At 39.6% G+C, this 22035-nt stretch overlaps 3 protein-coding genes and 1 non-coding gene across 5 annotated transcripts in view; 1 reads left to right on the top strand and 3 right to left on the bottom strand.

Moving 5' to 3' along the window:
- Nucleotides 1–6078, bottom strand: part of Copb1 (COPI coat complex subunit beta 1) — a 31392-nt gene extending 25314 nt beyond the window's left edge. The window contains exons 1-3 of one of the 2 annotated variants that reach the window (XM_031387964.1): nt 5936–6078; nt 5208–5357; nt 620–849 (exon numbers count right to left, since the gene is read on the bottom strand). In XM_031387964.1, coding sequence (XP_031243824.1) covers nt 620–849; nt 5208–5298 — 321 coding nt within the window. In that variant the 5' untranslated portion in view covers nt 5299–5357; nt 5936–6078. Of the gene's footprint in view, nt 1–619; nt 850–5207; nt 5358–5932 lie in introns of both variants that reach the window. The other variant, XM_031387965.1, reaches the window with a different exon arrangement.
- LOC116101353 lies at nt 5329–7432 on the top strand. Its single transcript, XM_031384934.1, has 3 exons — nt 5329–5344; nt 5487–6132; nt 6989–7432. Exons 1-3 carry the CDS (start codon nt 5329–5331, stop codon nt 7239–7241), a joined length of 915 nt encoding a protein of 304 aa, XP_031240794.1. The 3' UTR covers nt 7242–7432.
- Nucleotides 7433–9049: 1617 nt separating this feature from the next.
- On the bottom strand, nt 9050–9156 carry LOC116104188. Its single transcript, XR_004123725.1, has one exon. It is a non-coding gene; the product is annotated as a U6 spliceosomal RNA (small nuclear RNA).
- Nucleotides 9157–10570: 1414 nt separating this feature from the next.
- Psma1 (proteasome 20S subunit alpha 1) lies at nt 10571–21717 on the bottom strand. Its single transcript, XM_031387970.1, has 10 exons — nt 21595–21717; nt 20569–20613; nt 20252–20353; nt 20035–20138; nt 17424–17512; nt 16540–16610; nt 15929–16058; nt 13044–13123; nt 12336–12446; nt 10571–10919 (listed from the first exon to the last, which is right to left on the bottom strand). Exons 1-10 carry the CDS (start codon nt 21595–21597, stop codon nt 10863–10865), a joined length of 792 nt encoding a protein of 263 aa, XP_031243830.1. The 5' UTR covers nt 21598–21717; the 3' UTR covers nt 10571–10862.
- Between the last annotated feature and the right edge of the window lie 318 nt (nt 21718–22035).

Raw genomic sequence — 22035 nt, forward strand, 5'->3', positions numbered from 1 at the left:
TTTCTCTGTGTAGCCCTGGCTGTCCTGGAACTCACTCTGTAGACCAGGCTGGTCTCGAACTCAAGTTTCAACTTTTTTAAAAAATCAAGTATTAAATGTAAAACTTTCTAATTTGAAAAAATTAAACTTAGATTTAGGAAAAAGACCCAGATTACTGATTTTCTTCTGATTCCACTTGAATAAAACAATTTTTACTCATTTCACCACTGTCTTTTATTAACATAAAATACACAAAAAATGTTGGAAAAGGCAACAAAATAATTTTAAACAGTAAATTTTACAAACATATCCAATCTTTTAATATTATGGTAAGACGTTGTCATCTACAAAGTTTACTCTGAGATTTATGCAATAGTTACCAAGAAAAACAAGACCAAATAAAAATCCACCCCAAAATCCACTAAAAAGTATTTGAAAATATATTAGGTTTTTATGTTGGGCAGCATTAAGTCTAAGCCTAAAGGCCATAGGTTGAACACATTTTTGAGTTTACAACTTCAATAATAAATATTTGTAATTTTTCATTTCATCAAACATTTAATTTTGAAAACTAATAGTATCAATTACAGCAATTTTATAATTATAAATAAACAAAGCAAACAGTTATGGTTTGGTTTACCTTTCTGTATGCATCACACACAAGAATCATTTCATGTAAGAGCCTCCCATCTGGAGTTGTTTTAGGAACAATCTCCCAGAAGACCAGAAGCAACTTTTTGATGGTGTGATCCTGAAGAGGCAGCACAAAGCGAATGATCGTCATCAGGAGTCCCGGAAGCTTTTCCCCATTCAGAATCATAATGATCACTTTCTTCAAAGCTTCAGTCTTTGACTTCACATCGCCTTTCTCTGATTCAATAATTTAAAAAAAGCACAATTGTTTCAAAACTAAGTTCTTCAGATAGTTTAAAAAGCTATGAACAAAACAAACTAAATTTACTATCAGGTGTGGTAACAAGGTTACAAATCCATACAGCTGCCTGGGACTCTTTTGTCTCTGAACTCAGATACCTTATATATGATCTGAAAGTACTGGATTAGACTTCTGGGCCCTAACCAACTGAGTTAATGTAGAGTTCCTGAACCTATAACTATACCACATGGTAGCAGACACCAAGTATCTTAGCACATGAGAGGTTAGAACAGGTCAATCTTCAGTTCAAGGTCAGGTCTAGGCAGGGCTATATAGTAAGACCTGGCCTCAACCCCATACTCTAAAATCATACAGCACATCTTTTTCCTTCTTAGTACTGTGCACTGAATTCGGAGCCTCCTGAGTGCTTGGCAGGTGCTATATATTTAACAATGCCCAGAGCCCCTATCACTTAACCAGGACAGGCACCTAAGCTGCCCAGACTAGTTTTAAAACTGTGACCTCCTGTTTCAGCCTTCTGAGCAATTGGAACTACAAGTACATATCACTAGGAATGGCCCGTATATACTTTAAAGGAGCAGAGCACGAGTTTTCAAACTTCACAGCATATGTCTGTTTCTTTTGCAAAAATATTTTCAAAGTGAAAATATAAACATGTAGGGAATGTTCATGTTTAGTTTAGTATTAACTTCATTTGTTTGTTTATACCAACTTATTACCTACAGAAAATTGTCACCTATATTTAAGTATCATATATTAAACTATGCAAGAAATTATAATTTTTTTGTTTTTGTTTTTTGTTTTTGTTTTTTGAGACAGGGTTTCTCTGTATAGCCCTAGCTGTCCTGGAACTCAATCTGTAGACCAGGCTGGCCTCTAACTCAGAAATCCGCCTGCCTCTGCCTCCCAAGTGCTGGGATTAAAGGCGTGCGCCAAGATGCCCAGCAAGAAGTTATAATATTTTGAAGAACAAGTAATTAAATCATTTTATTTCTTTAGCTTTATTAGGCTGGGCTATTATCCTATTTTTGTCCAATACTACAAGTCTAAAGGGAAAAAATTTCCTTTTTCTTAAGACAAAAGGTCTACTAAAGACATTCTCAAAAATTCTAGAGGAGAAGCTGGAGATCAATGGCTTAGTGGTTAAGAGATCTTAAAGAACAGTTGGGCAGTATACAACCACCCAGCTCCAGGGGATTAGACATACCCTCTTCTTACCCAAGAGAACCTGCACTAATGTGTACATATCCACATACAAGCACACATAACTTACAAAAAAATATTTAGCAAAACTCTAGAAAAATTAAGCACTTTTAACTATAAGCAAATGTTAAATATAAATGAGGCTCTTTTTTTTTTTCAAAAAAATTTTAAAGATATAAGTACAGTATAGTTGACTTCAGATGTACCAGAGGAGGGCATCAGATCTCATTACGGGTGGTTGTGAGCCACTATGTAAATTGCTGGGATCTGAACTCAGGACCTTCGGAAAAGCAGTTGGTGCTCTTACCCACTGAGCCATCTCTCCAGCCCCATAAATGAGTCTCTTGATTTCTCAATTTTCACTACACACTATCAATATTTACTTGGATTCTAACTGTCTTTTTAAAATTTAACTACTGTTATATTTATATGTGTATGTGAGCGTGGGCATATATGCTACAGCATGCACATGGAGTCAACTTCAAGCTAAGTTTCTCTCCCATCATGCATTCCAGAGATCTAACTCAGGTTGTCAGGCTTGGGTGGTAAAGGTTTCCACTTTCTGAGCCGTCTTTCTGGCCTAATCCCAGCTCCTTCTTTCTTTAAAATTAATTTATATTTTGTGTGTATTGGTGATTCTCCCAGAATGTATGTCTGTGGATCATATGCATGTAGTGCTATGTAGTGCTCTTGAAGACCAGAAGAGGGCATCATATCCACTGAAACCAGCATTACAGTTTGTAAGCAGCCATGTGGGTGCCAGGGACTAAACCCTGGTCCTCTGGAAGACCAGCTTGTGCTCTTAACTGTTGAGCCATCAATCCAGCCCCTAATCCTAGCTTCTTAAGCTATGAGTCACACTCAATTTGGGGTAGTACAACTGAACGTAGAATTTGGCATCAGTGAAAAGTTTCTAAACACCACACACTCATCTATCAACCACAATTCAAAATCATTTAATGAATCCGGTATTTCTTTTTGGTAGCAGGTGCCTGTGTTGCACTGTACAACTTCACTGTAGTCTTACTTTTGAGCACACAACATGTTTACATCACACTGGACATGCCCTTATAACACATCACACCAGATGATGCTTGAAGCACCTCAGCTCAGATCCCAAACTATTTTATGTTAGGAGCTGCAATACTTTTACTATACTTACAAGTTTCTTTGTATTCCTATGGTCATTCCTAAGTAAAAATATCAAATTAGTCTGATTGAAATGCACTATCATAATGTATGATTAAAAATGTATTCTTTGCATGGGGCATAGTGGCACACATCTTTAATCTCAGCACTTAGGAGACTGGTGGATCTCTGAGTTCAAGGCTAGCCTGGTCTACAAGGTGAGTTCCAGGAGAGCCAGTGCTGTTACACAGAAAAACCCTGACTCAAAAAACAAAACAAATTTAAAAAATGGTTGTCTGGAGAGATGGCTCAGTAAGTAAAGTGCTGTCTACATAAGCAATGAGGATTTGAGTTCAATCTCTAGCACCCATGTAAAAGTCATGCACAGCACATGGGAGGTGGAAACAAGAGGATCGCTAGGACTTGCTGGCCAGCTAGTCTAGCTAAATCAGCAAGCTTCAGGTCAGTGAGAGATCCTATGTCCCAGTGAGTACAGGGTCCTCAATGAAGGAGTTAAAGAAAGGACCTATGGAGCTGAGGGGTTTGCAGCCCCTTAAGACGAACAACAATATGAACTAACTAGTACCCTCAGAGTTCCCAGGGTCTCAACCACCAACCAAGGACTGCACATGGAGGGGTCTGATTGTTCTGGCAGCATGTGTATAGTAGAGGATTGCAAATCCGATCATCAATAGGAGGAGAGGATCTCAGCCCTGTGAAGGTTCTGTGCCCCAGTGTAGGGGAATGCCAGGGCCAATAAGTGGGAGAGGGTGGGGTGGCAGGCATGGGGAAGGGGGAGGCAACATGGGTTTGTTTTTGTTGTTTTTGTTTGTTTCTTTATTTTTCGGAGGGGAAACTGGGAATGGAGAAATTTACATGTAAATAAAGAAAATATCTAATAAAAATAATGTGAAGGGAACCACCGAGCATGCTCAGCAGGTAAAAGGTACTTGTTGCCAAGCTTGACACCTGAATTCAATGCCTAAAACCCAGATGGTAGGAGAGAGCTGACACCTACAAGAGGTCCTCTGATTGCTACACCAGTGCTACACATGTGTGTCTCCCCACTTCCCACTAAATAAATAGTAAAGAGTAAGACTGAGAACTGGAAACAGCTCAGTGGCTAACAGCTCATAATGCTCTTGCAGAGAACCCACATCGAGCGGCTCACAATTGCCTATAACTCCAGTTCCAGGAGGAACTTACACCTCTGGCCTTCCCCGGCATTTACACACACGGGCACTTGCCCATGTACATAATTAAAAATAAATCTTATAAAAATTGAAAGTCTAAAAGATCAAGCAAGGTGGAATATGACTGAGGAAGGCACCTACAGTTTACCTCTGGTTTCACATATAAACTCACAACATGCATACACGACTAGCACATATTTGTGCACATACACACATAATAAATAAGCAAGTTCCTTAGGTGAAAAGGGGTTGAGAGTAGAAACATTTTAAGAAGTATTAACTTACATCATCATAGAAGTTGAAAGTAAAAGGTGAATACTGGCCTGTACCTGTGATCTCAACCTTTGGAAGGCTGAATTAAGAGAACTGACAAGTTTGAGGCTGCCCTGGCCTATTAGTGAGTTCCAGGCCAGCCTGGGGAAAGAGTAAGGCTTTATTCAAGAAGGAAAAAGAAAAGAAAAAAAAAAGAATTGTGGTTCACAGAGCCTAGGAGGAAAGTAAAAAGGAAGGCGGCTGGGAAAGGCTGATTGATCAGTGGCTACTGAGTACAAGACAAAAAGTTCTGGTATGACATTCTATACTACAATTAATAACTATATACTGTATATATTTTAAAAAATCTCTATGAAAGGATGTGAAATGTTTTCGCTATGAAGAAAAAAATGAATGTTTGAGTTAATTATATTTGTGAAGATTTAAATATTAGACAATTTAGTTATGTATTAAAAACGCCACATTAATTTGTCCATTTTTTACATTTTTAATCTATCAATTAAAATAATTCCTATTTGAGTTAAGAAACTATTTACCCAGGTCATTTTTTAAGCTGATTTCAGAAGGGGGTTCTGAATCCATTGGCACGTTAATTAACGTATAGCACACGTTCTCAGCTGCCGTCATGGTTTCTGTTTATAATCAATCCAATACAAAATGAAAAGGACGAAAGGTGCCAGGAAAATCTACAAAAATGAATACAAATATCATTAGGAAAAAAAAAAGAGAGAGAGAGAGACAAATTCCGCAAATCAGTCGTGATCTACACTGCCTGAAGTTCTTTCCGTGTGACTTCTGAGGATGTCGATCTCTAGAGCTCTCCCCACCTTCTCCCTCCACGAACTCTAGTGACAATCACTCAGTCCCCGTACCCGTCCACTCCCCGGCCCAGGGTGTGAAAAGCTGTGGAGTCGAGGTCCACACCACAGTGACAACTCGGAGCACCACGTCACGGGGCCGTGATTGCCAACCTAACACAGTCGGATCTGCTCCAGGAGGGCGGCCCGCGAGCGAAGACGCTGCAGAACCTTGGGACTCCTCCGCCGTGGCGGGTCCCCAGTGGGTGAGCCCCGACTGCCCCTCCCCGGCCTCCGTCCACGCAGGGCCAGGCCTCAGGCGGCGCAGACCCAGATCCCACGGCCCAGCTCCCCACCCCCACCGCCCGTCGCCGCGGCCTAGTCAAAAGCCCAGCATCTCCCCATCCGGCGGCTCGTCGACCCCGCGCGACCGCCGTAACCCCGCGGCTCGGGGCCCAGGCCGCTACCTGGCTCCGAGGGGCGGGGGCCGGCAAGGAACCGTGGGACCGTCGACTACCGGTCCAGACAGCCGCTGCCGCGACGGCTCCACCGAGTCCTTGGCTGACGTGGAAGGGGGCGGGGAGACCAGCAAGGATGCAGCTACAGAGCCTCTACGGAGACCCAGAGAGGACAAACCTCTTCCGTCCTGCGCTGCTCCCTGGAAGTGTGTGCTGTCTTCTTCCTCTCTCAGGGTTGGTTTCTGCAGCAGTGTGACCAAGTATTTTAGTTTTCCCAGTGAGTTAGAAGCTGGCTTAAGCGCTGTGGTCAGTTAGCAGTTCCTTAGAAATTGTCTTCCCAGGAACTAAAACTTGTACAAAAAAGAATTAGAGAAGTCCAGCAGACTTTCTTCTTTCTCTCATTTACAATGGAAACTCAACCAGTTCTTAGGCAGATGATTTCAGATATTTTAATAAGACGACTAGGTTATATGAAAATACACTTGAGGGCTTAACACCTCTGGTGATCTGAATCTGATTTTATTCAGTTGACCTGAAGTTATTGGAGTATCAGAAGTTGTCTGACAACTATCATTTCGACTCTTTATTCAAGAATGGCCTGTTGCTATCCTTTCAGAGCATCCAATACATTAAATCTTTTTATGTATAAAGGGAGAGAGTCAACTGTTGCGGGAATATCTCAAAAATGAATCCATTCCGCAAACCCCCTTTCCCGCTGGGCCACATTCTTGAGCCGGTATCGTCCAGCATCACCACGTCCCGGCGGGCTCTTATTCTCTCCTAGCTATTTGCAACATCTCGCTCACATGCAACTCTTACACCTCCCCCCCCACCCCCAACCATTCATCTAGCTAGCGCCCAATACCCGGTAGATAAAGCATGACTCTTAAGGCTTAATTACATAATAATAAGATCACAATCGAAAAGTTTTTCTTCTCTTTGAAGAACGACTAGTTACAGCTATACTTAGACATAGCATAGATTTTGTTCATTTGTAGTTCCATATCTTATCCCAATGCCCTGGTCAATTATTAATAACAAAATATTTGAAATCTTCAACAGCGTCTTCTCAAATTGCCAGACTGGTCTTGAGAGGTGGTCTTCAGTTTCCGAGAAGCTGGAATTACCACATGGATACATACTATGTATAAAAAACCTGCTAACCTCACTTGGGGAACACAGAATACAAATTGTTTTCTCATCTACCTGGAATGCAGCTATTCTGACAATTCTCTTTTCTGGAAACATCGAGTTTAAAAACAAATCCCCTTGCACTCAAAATATACCAAAGAGGCTACATATTTCCAGCAGTTAGAAGAGCTTCCTCCTTGAATTTTGATTTTAGACAGTCTTACTGCCCAGGCTGGCCTTCAACTCTCTCTCAATCTACTTCTTTCCAGTCTTAGACTCCCAAGTGCTGGGATTACAAGCAAGTGCTATCACATCTGGCTTGTGCATTTTAAAAGATGTTTTGTATCTAGGTAATTGTAAGACAGCATGCTTCTGACAGCCCTCTATTCTTCCCCCAGTTCCTCTGTCTTGGGAAGTCTTGCAGTAAACTGACATGTCTCCTTATTGAGACTTCACCAGTTTACAGAATCTCACTTATGCACTTGCTTCTAAACAACATGTTCAGTTTTGTATGATGACCAACAGTCAAATATAGAACAGTTCCACCAGAGATCCTTCCTGCTGCCCACCAGCTGTCACAGCCAGGTGCCCACTTTAACCCTTGCAAATATCTATCCCGTCTAACATATAAATGGAATCATACAATGGAATTGTTGAGATTAGCTTTCTTTATTCAGCACAATTCTCTACAAATGAGATGCATTCAAGAATGTTCCTTTTGTGTACTCAGTTTTTTTGTTTTTGTTTTTTAACATGGAATCATTACAAATACAGTTATTAGTTCTCCAAACTCACTTGACTTACCAAGAGGTAACAGAAGGAAATGACACGGAACAAGGTGTAGAGATTAGGTTTAGCAATGAGAAAGTGCAGCAGTTTAGGGCCACAGTGGTGTCGACTAACCATATCTACTCCTTATGTTAATCTTCCAGGTTCTTTATGACTGAGTCACTATGAAGACTTATAAGATAGCATTTTAGGCCTGCACCTAAACATGCCATTAGCAATGTGCATGATTTTGCATTTTAAAACATGGAGCTTCTTGACTGATATCAAGATCTTATTACCCTCACCAATTCTTATAAAGTGTATTTTGAAGGCTTTTTACTCTAGCATGTAACTATACCATTTTGAATACTTTCCAAATCACAAATTACTTCAATGTAAAAACTTTGTATATCAAGAATTATAAAAGTGTACAAGTTGAGAACTAAAGAGATTTGCTCCAAATGGCTTAATGGTCAAACACTAAGCATTCTGACATTGTTCTTTTGACTGTGCCAGCTCTTTAGAGCTGCATGTGAGGATGCTTAGATTCCAGATGACATCTTTGTTACAGGACATGGGGAATCTTACAGTTGCCCAGCAGACTAAATGGAGTAACTGAGTACGACAGACTAAACAGAAAGGTGATCACATCCAACTCTGTAAGGTCCTTTAAGCAGAAAACTTTTGTATGAGGCACACATACTTGCACTTATTAGTAGGTGGCCAGATCTTGGGCATTCTGCTCCATTGTCCTGACTTATTTGCTTGAGAAGGGGTCTTTCACTGAAACTGGATGTAGACCAGCAGCTGGTAAGCAGCAGCAAGCCTTTTATCATGTAGTGCTAGAGTCTGGTTTTATTGTTTGCACAGCAATTGGTTTTTTTTTTCTCCTGCCTTTCCAGACAAGGTTTCTTTGTGTAGCCCTGGCTGGCTTCAACAGAGATCCACTTGCCTCTGCCTCCCAAGTGCTGGGATTGAAGACATGTACCCCCACAAACTAGTTTAGTAAGTGGCTCTTAATGAAGTCATTTTTTTTTCCTAGTTCCAAACGGGGGAGAAATTTTAAAATCAGCATCTTAAGACTAAAACCACATACATATTGGGGGGGGGGGTACCTACTAAAAGTGTCCTTAGAATTAAGTTCAGTCATTTTTTAAAAATCTGAGTTCTAGCTTGTTGTTGGGAAACAGATAAAAAGCACACAATTTTTATCTTTTTTTTTTCTTAAATATGGAATGCTTCATGAATTTGTGTGTCATCTTTGCGCAGGGGCCATGCTAATCTTCTCTGTATCATTCCAATTTTAGTATATGTGCTGCCAAAGCAAGCACCACAATTTTTATCTTTAAACAACAAAGTGAGAAAGGCACAGAGAAAGTACAAGATACAAGTTATTAATTTTAGCTTCCCTCCCTAGACTACACTGTACGTCCAGGAAATTAGGAAGTTTTAGTGTTCTGCATGTATTTGCTGCAAGTCCACAAACAGCCACATGGTACTGTACCCTGTTCTCAAGCTTAACAGACAGTGCTCTGAGGTTTCTTCCAGTACAGATTGACACCACACATACTAATTGCTAATAAAGCCAACAGGGGTTTGTGTTCCTTTCACTTTCCCTTCAAGAAATTATAAAAGGATCTAAGCAATTGAGACTTTTAAAGTTTTGAATAAATATTTTAAAGATCATGTATTTTGAACATAAAATGTATCACAAATTCTCTTTTGACTATAGTATTTCAAAGGGCTTCTCTAAAATGGGGCTAAGTGAATTGACTAAAGCCAAAAGCAGCTGATTAGAATTACGTTTAAGATCTGGGTTACCATCCATAAAGAAAGATCTCTTCTCTAGAAAGGGGTGTTACACTGGGAAAAACTCCACGCTTCAACACAGTAAAAAATTTGACTCTAAAAAGAGCTTTCTTTAATTTCCCTTTTCATGGCTTAAGAGCTGTTTTGCTATATCCAAGTACATGGCTTATGAGAACAGAAGGCAACCTCCAGACTTGGGGGAGGGTAAAAGGTTTGAGAGTAAAATGTCTCTTCGGTTAATTTTGCCAAGTTTTTCATAGGTCAGAGTCATAACTGTTGCTGTTAGATGCAGAAACTGCTCATCTTAATACATGCTTTGGTGGGGGAGGAGGTCGCTGGGTGACTGAACCCAAGAGTGAGCACTGAATAAGCACAGACCACAACTTCAGATACAGCTCCAGCCGTGTCACTGCTGTTGGAAGAAGTGACTTTTTACTACTTACACAAGCTCTCATGTTCCCAGACTGGCTTCAAACATTATCTGAAGCAGAGCGTGGTCCATAACTCCTGATCCTCCTGCCTCAACACAGAACTGCTGGGGTTAAGGCCTGTACCCCGAAGCCTGGCTTCTCATCTTCATAATAAATCCCAGGTATGCATTGTGTAATTTGTACTCTGAGACCATCTGCATGAATTTGCAATATAGACACGCCACATAAGCAAATTAAATTGCTTAAAGTTGTGTTGTTAAGAGGCTTTTTTTTGTTTTTTTGTTTTTTGAGACAGGGTTTCTCTGTGTAGCCCTGGCTGTCCTGGAACTCACTCTGTAGACCAGACTAGCCTCAAACTCAGAAATCTGCCTGCCTCTGCCTCCCAAGTGCTGGGATTAAAGGTATTTTTTTATATCACTAAAAAATGCCATATGGCAAGTGACCATTGTAATATTAGCTTCTATCTATAGTTGAAACTACTTAAAAACAAAAACATGACACAATAGGTGGTGAAACAATTTTATTTCACAGTTGTCTTTAAAACTGCAAAGACACTTATTTTCTTCATATAAAAACATTGGTATAGATACCTATATTCCCTAGAAAATGATTATGTAGACCCTTTCAAAGAAAATGTACCCCATTATATGGTTTCTGTGAAGTTGCTGAGAGGAAACTCACATCTGGACTGATCTCTAAAACATACCACCTAGTACGCTGCAGCTGCTGGCTTAAAATACAGACTACTGTCATCAGTGTGTGTCCCTGCATCCTCATGTCCTTGTAACCTTTATCACTTAATGTTCCATTGGTTCATCAGCTTTTTCTGCAGGTTCATCAGCAGGCTGTGAAGGCTTTAAAAAAGAAGAATTGAAAAGGTTTAATATATACCACTAAATCACAAATATTACAATATTAAAAAATTAGTAAGAGGGTTAGAAGATTTTGCAGATACTTGATTCTAGTACAATAGCCTGCTAAATTTTTTGAATAAAACTTTAAAAAATAATATAATGTATATACAATTTCAGTTCTACCAACTTAGATAATTCCACTGTTTATCATTTGTCTTCTTTAAGAGTTAAGTCTTTCTTATGTTTTACTGCTGTGCTTAGAACACAGCCAGCACCTTTTAGATGACTTCTGTTCAACCAACAAACAGAAAAAAATAACAGCAGCTACATGCAACTCCAGAGCAACCTTTCTAAATGCTAGTTCTTGCTGACATCTAAAATGCAAATCTCACTCCCCCAAACAGCACCAATAGCATCTCTGCCAATGTGAGAAAAACTCAAAAACTCAAGCTGGAAAAACTCTACCAACACCACCTCCCTTTTAAAGAAAGCATGTCACTGTGATAGGATTATAGGCATGATCCTATAATCGGTAGAAAAGAATTCCTGTACCACTCTTTATGCTCCACAACCATAAAATCCACACCCATTAGCAGTAAACATGAGCTGTGTGTAGAGCGCATGTCTGTAATTCTACCTGCTTAGAGGTAAGACAGGATTGATGGGGGGAAATCAAATGCATATTGTCAGTAAAGATTCATAACCCTAGACTTAACCACTTTTATTTTTAGGTTGTGTTTTGTTTGAAATCAGTATTTCTTAATGCTTTTTGTCACCATATATGGATAGCTAACTTAAGTGTCCAAAGCTAGCTCCCAACATGTATTCTCTTCGGGACCCTTCTCAGAAGAATCTAGGCTGGCCCTGTCATTCACTTTAACCTAAAAATGTGCTAAACTGAAGTTGCATCAGTCCTGAGTTCTAGCCTTAAGAATGGCTGGCAACCTTCACTTTTGAGGTTTTGGAAGCTCTGACCTGCCACTTTGTAGAAGGGGCCCTTTGTAAACAGAAGCCTAGTCATTCTAGCAGTCTGTAGTCTCCTACTTGGTTCACTGAGATACCTAGAGAGTGGGCAGGTAAGGAATAAAATCGTCTTGGTTGCTCTGCCCCTGCTTCAGACAGCAGCATTTGTGAGATCCCAAGTAAGAGCAGCAGTTTACCACCCATGCCTTAGTCCACAAGAGAACTCTAAGAAATGTGATCTAAATCAGTAAACTCTGGGGTGACCTTAGTTATGTAGTGATAGAGAACTAAACCATTCTCCCTTTTTGCATATCTGGAGATCACTACCCTTCAATATTTTACTTGAGTCAGTGCTTTCTTAATTGTTATTTTAATTATGGACCTGCCTCAATAATGAAAGACAAAAGCAATGAATTTACATGGTTGTGATAGGAACAGCAGTTTGTAACATACCTGTGCTTTTCTCTGTGGTCTTTCTTCAAGACCATCCAGGAATGGAGACACATCATCATCATCATAGATTGTAAATTCCAAGTCTTTACCAACAATTCCAATGGAAACATTCTGATGGGGGGTAGAGAGAAATTAATATACATAATAAAATGCTGGGCAGAAAGTAGAGAAAATTTATACAGCACTTAAATTCAAAGTTTTAAAAACTGTAGGTAGGAGTGAAAAGAGGCAGGAAACTATGGCTCTTTCAATTACAGATTCAATATTCACTTATTACGAAAAGCCTCAAAGGTCCATGCCACCTAAAAATGAAGTCTTCCTTCCCCTTGACCAATGGTTTTCACCTTCCTCATGCTGTGACCCTTTAGTACAGCTCCTCATGCTGTAGTGACCCCAGCCAGGAAATTATTTTCATTGTTTCTTCATAACTGCACTTCTGATACTGTTAGGAATCTAATGTAAATATCTGACAAATATTTGACAAAGATATGGATACCTACTGTAGACAAAACAAAATAAAACGGATTTTATTGCTGTATAACCTCCCACCCCAACTTAAACATGACATTTTAAAACCAGAGAATCTGTTGATTAGAAAGGAAATAACGAACCAAGGTAATTAAAATAACTTAAGGACATGCTATTTTATTACTTATGGTTGAGGACTAAACTATACTGTTAATACATACAATTGGGACCTTGAGTTACCTTTGTGGTCAGGTCCTGCTCTGCAGGGAGTGTTTCTCTTAAGGCACGCAGACCATGTTTAACCAATTCATCCAAATTGCCTGTTTGCAATAAATTAAAAATAATTTCTTAATTTCACCATCATATAAGGCTTCTTTTAATTATCAAATCTGTAGTCTGAAATTGTGGCTCGAATGACATATTACATAGAGTAAAACAGCCAAAAGTATAATGTTAGCATCTCCTCTCCTCTAATCTAATATCAACCAACATCAATGACTACTTGATGTCTTTTAGTAATAAATGTGATCTGTCTTTCACTAGATTAAATAAAAGTTCTGGTCACAAATGACATTCTAATTTTATAGAATGTATTTTGTAGAATTCAGGTTTTTATATTCATTAATAAAGTCTTCAATTCTTTCTATGTGATCAGTATTACCTGATATCAAAGTAAATACAGACAATTACAGAATAATCTTCCCTATGAATAAAGACACCCAAATAAGTGGCTCATAACTATTATCTTAGCACTTGAGAGGGTATGAGGCTGGGGGTGGAGATTATGAGTAGTCTGGGCTACATAGGGAATTCCAGGTCAATCTCAATTACACAGTGAAACCTCATCTTAATCAAAATAAAACTACTACCACCATTTCTACTACCACCACCAGAACCCAACAACAAGGAGAAAAGATTATACATAATACCCAAGTGTGTTTTTTCTCAGGAATGTAAGATGGTTAACATTTGAAAAGTCAACCAATGTAACACAATACATTAGTAGACTAAGAGGAAAAAAAATGTATGACCATTTGAATCAGATATAACATGCATGTGATAAACTCCCAGCTCCTACCTAATAAAAACACTTATTCATCTCACAGCTGACATCATACTTAAGAGAATGACTGAATGCTTCCCCCCCAGTTTCAGGAATAAAACAAGGACATATGGCCTCATGACTTCCACTCATCACTATACTGACAGTTCTAGCCAAGGCATTCGATAAAAACAAAATGTACCTATCTGGGAAGCAAGAAAGAAAGAGCACTCATTAAGACTCGGAAGTGAGAAGTAAAACCACCTCTACTGCTAATGGTGTGATCTAGTGACACGATCTCAGATGTAAGGAATCCACTAGACTGGAATTAGTGAAGTGTTCTTAAGGTTTTAGGACATGCAATCCATATATAAATATCAAGTTCCTATGATGAGCAATCTGCAAATGATATTGAGAAAACACTAAAAACATTATGAAAAGAATAAAGTATGAATAAATTAAACAAAAGAAACATAGGACTTACAAAATAAAAATTAGAAAATACTACTGAAAGACTTAAGTAAACATAACAAAAGTCTATGTCCAGATGTTGCCTAACTTACAATGGGACTATCCACAGTAAATGGCCAATGTTAAGTAAAATGTGCATTCAACACACCTTGCCTACCAAATGTTACAGCTTAGCAATGTGATTGTGTGGCTGGCTAAGACTCATGACTCACTGCTGCCGCCCTGTATTAGGATAGAGGATCTTAACATAAGTGGCTAACCTAGGAGGAGACAAATTTTTTTGTTTGTTTGTTTTGTTTTTTTTGAAACAGAGTTTCTCTGTGTAGCCCTGGCTGTCCTGAAACTCACTTTGTAGACCATGCTGGCCTCGAACTCAGAACTCCACCTGCCTCTGCTTCCCATGTGCTAGGAGATAAAAATTTAAATTCAGGAGTTCATTTCCTTTGTAGTGCATTTTACTTTTGCATATTATAAAATCCAAACATCCTGAGCTAAACCATCATAAAGCAGTGTCATCTATATTACAACACTGGAACTATTCCCTAAATACCCTACAGATTCAAACAATTCTCTAGTAAAGCTGCTTGTATAGAAGCATCATTCAGCTGCCATGATACTCCTGAGAAGGACAGGAGCACAGGGAAGCCTGCAGGTTCCTGTTTCCTTCTGTGACCAAGCTATGGTCACTTATACCACAGTAAGTCTTAGCTAGGGTATGACTACAAGTTGATCCTCAAAAATCTCCCAATATGTGGGCGATTTTGGGAACCCCATTTCCTTCAAAGAATACTATACTACCACAGGAAAATTTATGAAACCAAGACAAAAAAATCTTTAGAAAACAAAACAAAAGCCCTGATATTAACACTTCTAATGCCTCCCAGTTCCTTCAAAGAATACTATACTACCACAGGAAAACTTATGAAACCAAGACAAAAAAAAAAAATCTTTAGAAAAAAACAAAACAAAACAAAACAAAAGCAAAAGCCCTGATATTAACCCTTGTTCTAATGCAAAGTACCTGAAAACCAATTCATCATCTTACACCCTTCACCATCTTTTCCCACAGCTATACTGCTTTACTATTTATGGGCCATTTAATGCAGAAATTCTACGCAGCCTAAAGTAGAAACAGACTTACAAACAATTAAGTTGTAAACAAATAGCAACTAGTATAATGGGTTTCAACAGGGCCTACTTCAGCCTAAATATGTCAAGACTTTTCAAGGTTGGAGATATATTTATATTTTGATAAAGTTCTCTTAGTAGTTAGAAGTAAAAGTTAGCATGTGTTACAAAATAACAGACGCTTTATGAACTTAAGATTTTTTAAAACTAAAAACTATTAGTTTTTCTCACTTAGGGTGGATTTGCTAACTATATAGACTAGAAGAGGCAAAACAAAATAAAGTAAGCCAAGCCAGGCGGTGATGGCACATGCTTTTAATCCCAGCACTTGGGAGACAGAGGCAGGTGGATTTCTTAGTTTGAGGCCAGCCTGGTCTACAGAGTGAGTTCCAGGACAGCCAGGGCTACACAGAGAAACCCTGTCTCGAAAAAAAACAAAGAAAAAAACAAAACAAAAAAATAAAGTAAGCCAAACTACACTTACACTCTATAAATTCAGACATATGTCTCTCCAGGTAAGTACGAGCTGATTGAGAACGAGCTCCGATAGACATAGCTCTGCAGTCAAAATAGTTAGCAGATGGACAGGTTTGGAAAATGTGAGGGCCCATATCCTATAAACAGAAAAACAGATTATGTAATTCTTGACTTTGAATTGATAGAAATTATAAAATTTCTAGGCTTAAAACACTGTTAAGATATAACTGTGATAAGTGTGAAGTGTGAAGGTTAATATTCATTATAAATCTGAAGTCAGAGATCCACCTGCCTCCCTAGTGCTGAGATTAAAGGCATGCAACTCTATGCCCAGCTCCGGATACATTTAAATGAAAAGGGGAAACTCAGTGTGACACTGACTGGCACCATCTCATGGACTTTGTCCTGGATTGACTACAGGAGGAAATAAGCTGAACATCAGCATTCACCTCTCCTGCATGCTAACTGCAATGCAGTATGACTGGCCACCTTATGTTCCCCAGCACAACAAGCTCTTGTCTCCTCAAACCCTACTTCAGAGTAAACCCTTCTTCCCTAGATGGGTTGTGTAAGGTAGTTTTTCACATAGGCAGAAAAGTAGATAATACAAGAACTCACATCATAACCAGCAATGAGCAGCCCAACACCATACGGTCTCCGGCCATATCGTTGTGTTGGGATCTGGGTCTCTGAAGCTAGTTAAGGAGCCTGTTTCAATATGTAATAAATTAAAAAAGAAAACCTTCTAGCTTTTTCTTTTTTGGTTTTTCTTTTTTTTTTTTAAGGATTTATTTATTTATTTGTTTTTTCTGAGACTAGGTTTCTCTGTGTAGCCCTGGCTGTCCTGGAACTCACTCTGTAGACCAGGCTGGCCTCGAACTCAGAAATCCGCCTGCCTCTGCCTCCCAAATGCTGGGATTAAAGGCATGTGCCACCACCGCCCTTTTTTGGTTTTTCAAGACAAGGTTTCATTCTGTAGCCTTGGCTGTCCTGGAACTTGCTATGTAGATCAGGCTGGCCTTGAACTCAGAGATCCACCTGGTTATCTCCCAAGTGCTGGGACTAAAGGCATATGCTACTACCACCTGGGGACTTCTAGCTTAATTGTTTCATAGTTTTCTACAAGAAAGTAACAGAAGAGTATTCCTTTGGCCTAATATACGAAGTTTGAATTTTCATCAAAGCTAAGAATGAACACTAACAAAAAATCTCTTCCTATATAGGAACTTATTTTGAATTTATAAGGGGCAAGAACTTGGGGGGATAACCAAAACCATCCAGAAACTTTACTGTCTAAAAATGATAATTGAATAGTTTCTTTAAATTGAGCTATTGTATTTTGGAAATATCAACTGTTTATAAAGGCTGGTGAAAGAGTAATCCAATTCCTCAAACCTTTACAATCTGATTTATGTTTATACTATCAAATTCCAAGTAACTAAGCAAACACTAAGTAACCAAACTTTAGAGTTTACATTTAGGAATGCCAACAAAAAGGATACTGCTTCCAATTAGAGACACAAGACGAGACACAGGAAGTGGTCTGTCAAATACAAATCTGGAATCCAAACACTCCTGGCGCATAAAGTTACTAAAAAAGAAAACAAAAAAAAATTAATTAGTTCATATTACAAAGAATAAATACAATATAAACATTTAAACAAAGCACTTGAATTCCATTTTGCTTTCCTGCAAGCATTTTCATGGAGTACATCCATAAAAATCAGAAAGGTAAGCTATGTTTAGATTCCTTTTTTGTGTGTGAACTAAACTATGGGACCATATGAAGTTTTAAAAATAAATGACCGGGTGAGGCAAGGCATCACACCCCTATAATCAAGCATTTGGAAAGTGAAGGCAAGAAGACCAGATGTTTGAAACCAGCTTCATAATATAAAATGCTTATAAGTTAGTAACTGAATAAATGATCTTACTATAACTGTACAAAATCCTGGACTCAGTATTTACAGACTAGAGGAGGAGCCACAAAAGCACCTTCTCTTTTCTTGTCCTTCCCATTATCAGCAATTACATGCTTTAACTTTAGGTTTCAAACCAGAAAAAGAGGAAGTTTTGTTTTTTTCTTGAAAACAGGCATAAGTGTCACCCTGGAGGAGATATAAGCCATCCTACAGCTGAAATCTCACTGATAACCCTAACAAGATCCAAGTCAGGTAAATGGCAAGGAGAGAAAAGCTGGTGCCCATGAAAGGGGGTTAATCAGAAACAGCTATGCTTTTTTGTCTCCACATTGGCTTCCTAGTACATGCATGTCACATCTGATGACCAAGCTTTATTTTGGGGGCGTTTCTGTAGTATGGAAGTCAAACCCCAGGCCTCTAATAAGATTGGCAAGCTCCTTGACCTCCTGGCCCTCATCAAATGTTGAGTAGATGTTAACTTCAAGCTGTCCAGTATTTTTTTTTTAAGATTTATTCATTTATTATATGTAAGTATACTGTAGCTGACTTCAGACACCAAAGAAGAGGGCATCAGATCTCATTACGGATGGTTATAAGCCACCATGTGGTTTCTGGGATTTGAACTCAGGACCTCTGGAAGAGCAGTCGGTGCTCTTACCCGCTGAGCCATCTCTCCACCCACTGTCCAGTATTTTAAAGCCAATTTTCTAAGGCTTTCTAAAATTATACTGTTTAACATGGAAAGCACTAATAACATGTGGATCTAAGGTCTTAAAAAGTAGGTAACTAAAATGTATTTTCTTGTTTTGCTTTTCTTGGAAACAGGATTTCTCTTTGTGTAGCTCTGGTTGTTGTGGAACTCACTTTGCAGACCAGGCTGGCCTGGAGCTCACAGAGAGCCATTTTTTTCTGCCTCCCAAGTGCTGAAATTAAAGGCATGTGCCACCACCACCAGGCTAAAAAGTACTTTAAGCACAAAACATACATCAAACTTGAAAAAACAACACTGAAACTACACATAACATCTTGCTGATGAAGTTTTCACACAAACTGAACGTTGGCATGATACTATTTTAGACACCTAAGTTAAGTAGCAGGTTGACTACATACTTACTACACTTTATGCACAGAGGATCACTCTACTACTGACCTAAGCGACTGGCTGAATAATTTGAAAACATTAAGAAACAGCAACTTGGTCCTTACTCTTACCTTGTTTTTTTTCCTAATAAAATCATGTTGAGCTAAAGAGATTAGCTTTGACTACTTTCAGTTCTCTCCCTCTTTCTGAAAGCCATGTTAAGTGTTTTACATGTCAGGTCACTTATTGGGAAAAATTATTTAAGTGACTAGCCCAATCTCAGATACTAAGTGATGAAGTGAGAATTTAATTGGTATGACCCCAAAGTCCTACCACTTCACTTATGTGCTATTTCTTAACAAGAAATATCTACCTCCTCAGGACAGCTACAGAAGTTTACCTATTACTCTCTATTTCCCACATTGTTTTAGGAATAAAATAGGTTTTTAAGTTCCCTGAAGACAAGATCTATAACCGAGTCTCTACAATTACAAGCTACTGAACTTTGTGAACACAAATGTATAATAAATATTGACATTATAAAGAAAACTAGAATGATTTAGGTCATCCTTCCACAGACGAGTGTTCAGCTCTTAGGTATAAAGGGCTTGAGACAATATACATGTCAACAAGTATCACATTAAGGGACTTTCAAAACCATTAGGTTTAATAGCACTATAAAAATTAGGAAATAGAGGGCTGGAGAGATGGCTCAGAGGTTAGGAGTACTGACTGCTCTTCTGAAGGTCCTGAGTTCAAATCCAAGCAACCACATAGTGGCTCACAACCATTTGTAATGAGTTTTGATGCCCTCTTCTGGAGGGATCTGAAGACAACTACAACATACTTACATATAAGAAATAAAATCTTAAAAAAAAAAAAATTAGGAAATAGGGGAATCTAATGTCCTCTTCTGGCTTCTGAGAAAACCAGGCACACACTAATGCACAGACATACATACAGACAAAACACCCATACAAATAAACAATTAAAAAAAATTATAATATTCTAGGAGATGACTTCCTATATCTTAACTAGGTTTTTTTTTTTTTAGAAAAATAGCCTATTAAGAATCAAAAGGGATGCTTAATTTTTCATAATCATACATACCACAACAGTCTGGCATCAGCAGTTAGACCCGCGATTGAGATACCAATATGGTTGTCAACGTGGAGAATCTTCTTCTGGTGAGCGGCGAGCTCTGACTGTGCTCTCTGAATAGATACAGTACGGTATTTTAGTTCAGAGGTTTACTATTTATCAGTGAAATTTACATTTGATAGTTCTGTTTTCTGAGGGAGGAAGATAGTATTGTCATTTCATTTACCTTCAGTGCAACCAACACTGCATGAGTTTTTGATTTTAGACCAACTGTTGCTGAACCTTGCTTAACAGCTTCCATTGCATATTCAATTTGATGAATCCTGCCCTAAAGACAAAAAAAATTTTTTTTTTTACTTTTTAAAACCAATAAACTAATTTTAATTCTAACTTTAAGCTCATAGCCTATAACCTCACAAGCTTTGTTTTCTTTTAAAATAGGGTTCTACTAAGCTGCTCAAGCCCAGTTTACAATCTCACAGGTTTCTGAACCTACTTCAGCCATGAAAAGTCACTTCATTGATATGGCATAAGGCAATTTACCTGAGGGCTCCAAACAGTGACATCATTGTCATACTGGTTGCGAAACTGAAAGTGGAAGAAAAACAGATTAAATGAGAACATTACAAACTTCAAATTTTAACCTTAAAACGTGTTTCAATTGTTAAAGCCTCTCTGCTATACAGCTTTGCTGAGACATTATTACAGCACTCAGTTTGCAATGCGATTCTATCTTAATCATGCATGAGCTATCGGGATGAATGGGCTAGGTTCTCCCTAACTCCATATCCTGCCATTCTCCGTAGCACTCCCCTTGGGCAGTCGAGTGCTAAAGTCGCACACATCAACTCTTCTTCCATTTTGCTCATACTGTTCTCTTACACAGGGCTCTAATAATCTGGCAAAGTCCTTTTCTTTTCACTCAAATGTCTATCTCTTGAAGGTTTCTTCTTTTCTCCGCAGATTCTCAGCTATAATGCCATTACTAAAGCAAGTGTGTTGGCCCTTAGGAGAAGAATACCCATGAAGGCAAAAAGAGCAAGAGTTCGCATGGCAGACTTCACAGAAGCAGCCCAGGCCCCTACGCTGTATAAACCTGATTCCATCACTTCCCCTCTCAGAACAAAGTGACTGACTGTATGGAGCCTTTCCCGAAGGCACTCTAACGAGACGGATTAAGACAAATAGATCCACAAGGAAGATGAACTTGGTCTAAAGACCTGACTGCGGGCTCAGGTCAGCGCTGGCGATGCCGGGTGCACCCCTCCATCCCTATAGTCTCCCTCCTATGCAGATGCATCTTGAAATCGGCCACTTAAGTAAATTAAGATGGGAGGGCGACTGGCTGGCTGAGGAAGAGCGCCTGGACCCAATGTGAAGTGAAGAACCTGGGCGAAAGTACTGATCGTTTCCCGCCGGCCAGGCCGCAGATGCTGAATCACTGCAGGAGCCTGTCCGTAAGGTAAGCTCCCTCTCCCACCGCCCCGCGCCGCAGGGAACAGAGGCAATCCCCGACCACGTCAGCGGACCTCAGCCCTAAACCCTCCGAGGACTCGGGGCTCAACACACCATAACTCCGGCGTGGCGACAACCAGACACAGCAGCGGACACAGGAACACGGCCCCAACTACGGTTCGGTGATCGTCAAAGAAGCCTGCGGAGTCTTGACGGCGGCGACGCAGGAAGTGCAATCTATCCCTGAGCCACGGATCGGCGTTTAACGCTTCCCCGCCCTCCAGCTCTAGGTGGGCGGGGCCTGTGAAAGCGGAGAAAGTGGATTGGCAGGAAACCCTCGGGTGGGAACGCCAGTGCGTGGAGAGAGCCGGGGCGTGGCTTTCACGTCGCTGGCAGAGTTTCCTTGCTTTTCCCCCGCCAAGTGTATTGCAGATTCCCTCCAACTCTGGGTCCACTCGGGTGAACATCGCCACCCAGCTCGGGATGGTGCGGCGGTCCCGCTAGATCTCAGTCACTGTGCACAGAGGTTTGGGAAACAGCCTGACTGAAAGAGGC

Source organism: Mastomys coucha, unplaced genomic scaffold (assembly GCF_008632895.1).
Source record: "Mastomys coucha isolate ucsf_1 unplaced genomic scaffold, UCSF_Mcou_1 pScaffold21, whole genome shotgun sequence".
Classification (NCBI taxonomy): Eukaryota; Metazoa; Chordata; class Mammalia; order Rodentia; family Muridae; genus Mastomys; species Mastomys coucha.

Coding starts and splice junctions, on each gene's coding strand:
- LOC116101353 (XM_031384934.1), top strand. Junction 6,133..6,988: donor TCCTGCGCTGCTCCCTGGAA/GTGTGTGCTGTC, acceptor AATCTTCAACAG/CGTCTTCTCAAATTGCCAGA.
- Psma1 (XM_031387970.1), bottom strand. Junction 17,513..20,034: donor GCTGATGCCAGACTGTTGTG/GTATGTATGATT, acceptor TTTCTTTTTTAG/TAACTTTATGCGCCAGGAGT. Junction 13,124..15,928: donor TATGTCTGAATTTATAGAGT/GTAAGTGTAGTT, acceptor TATTGCAAACAG/GCAATTTGGATGAATTGGTT.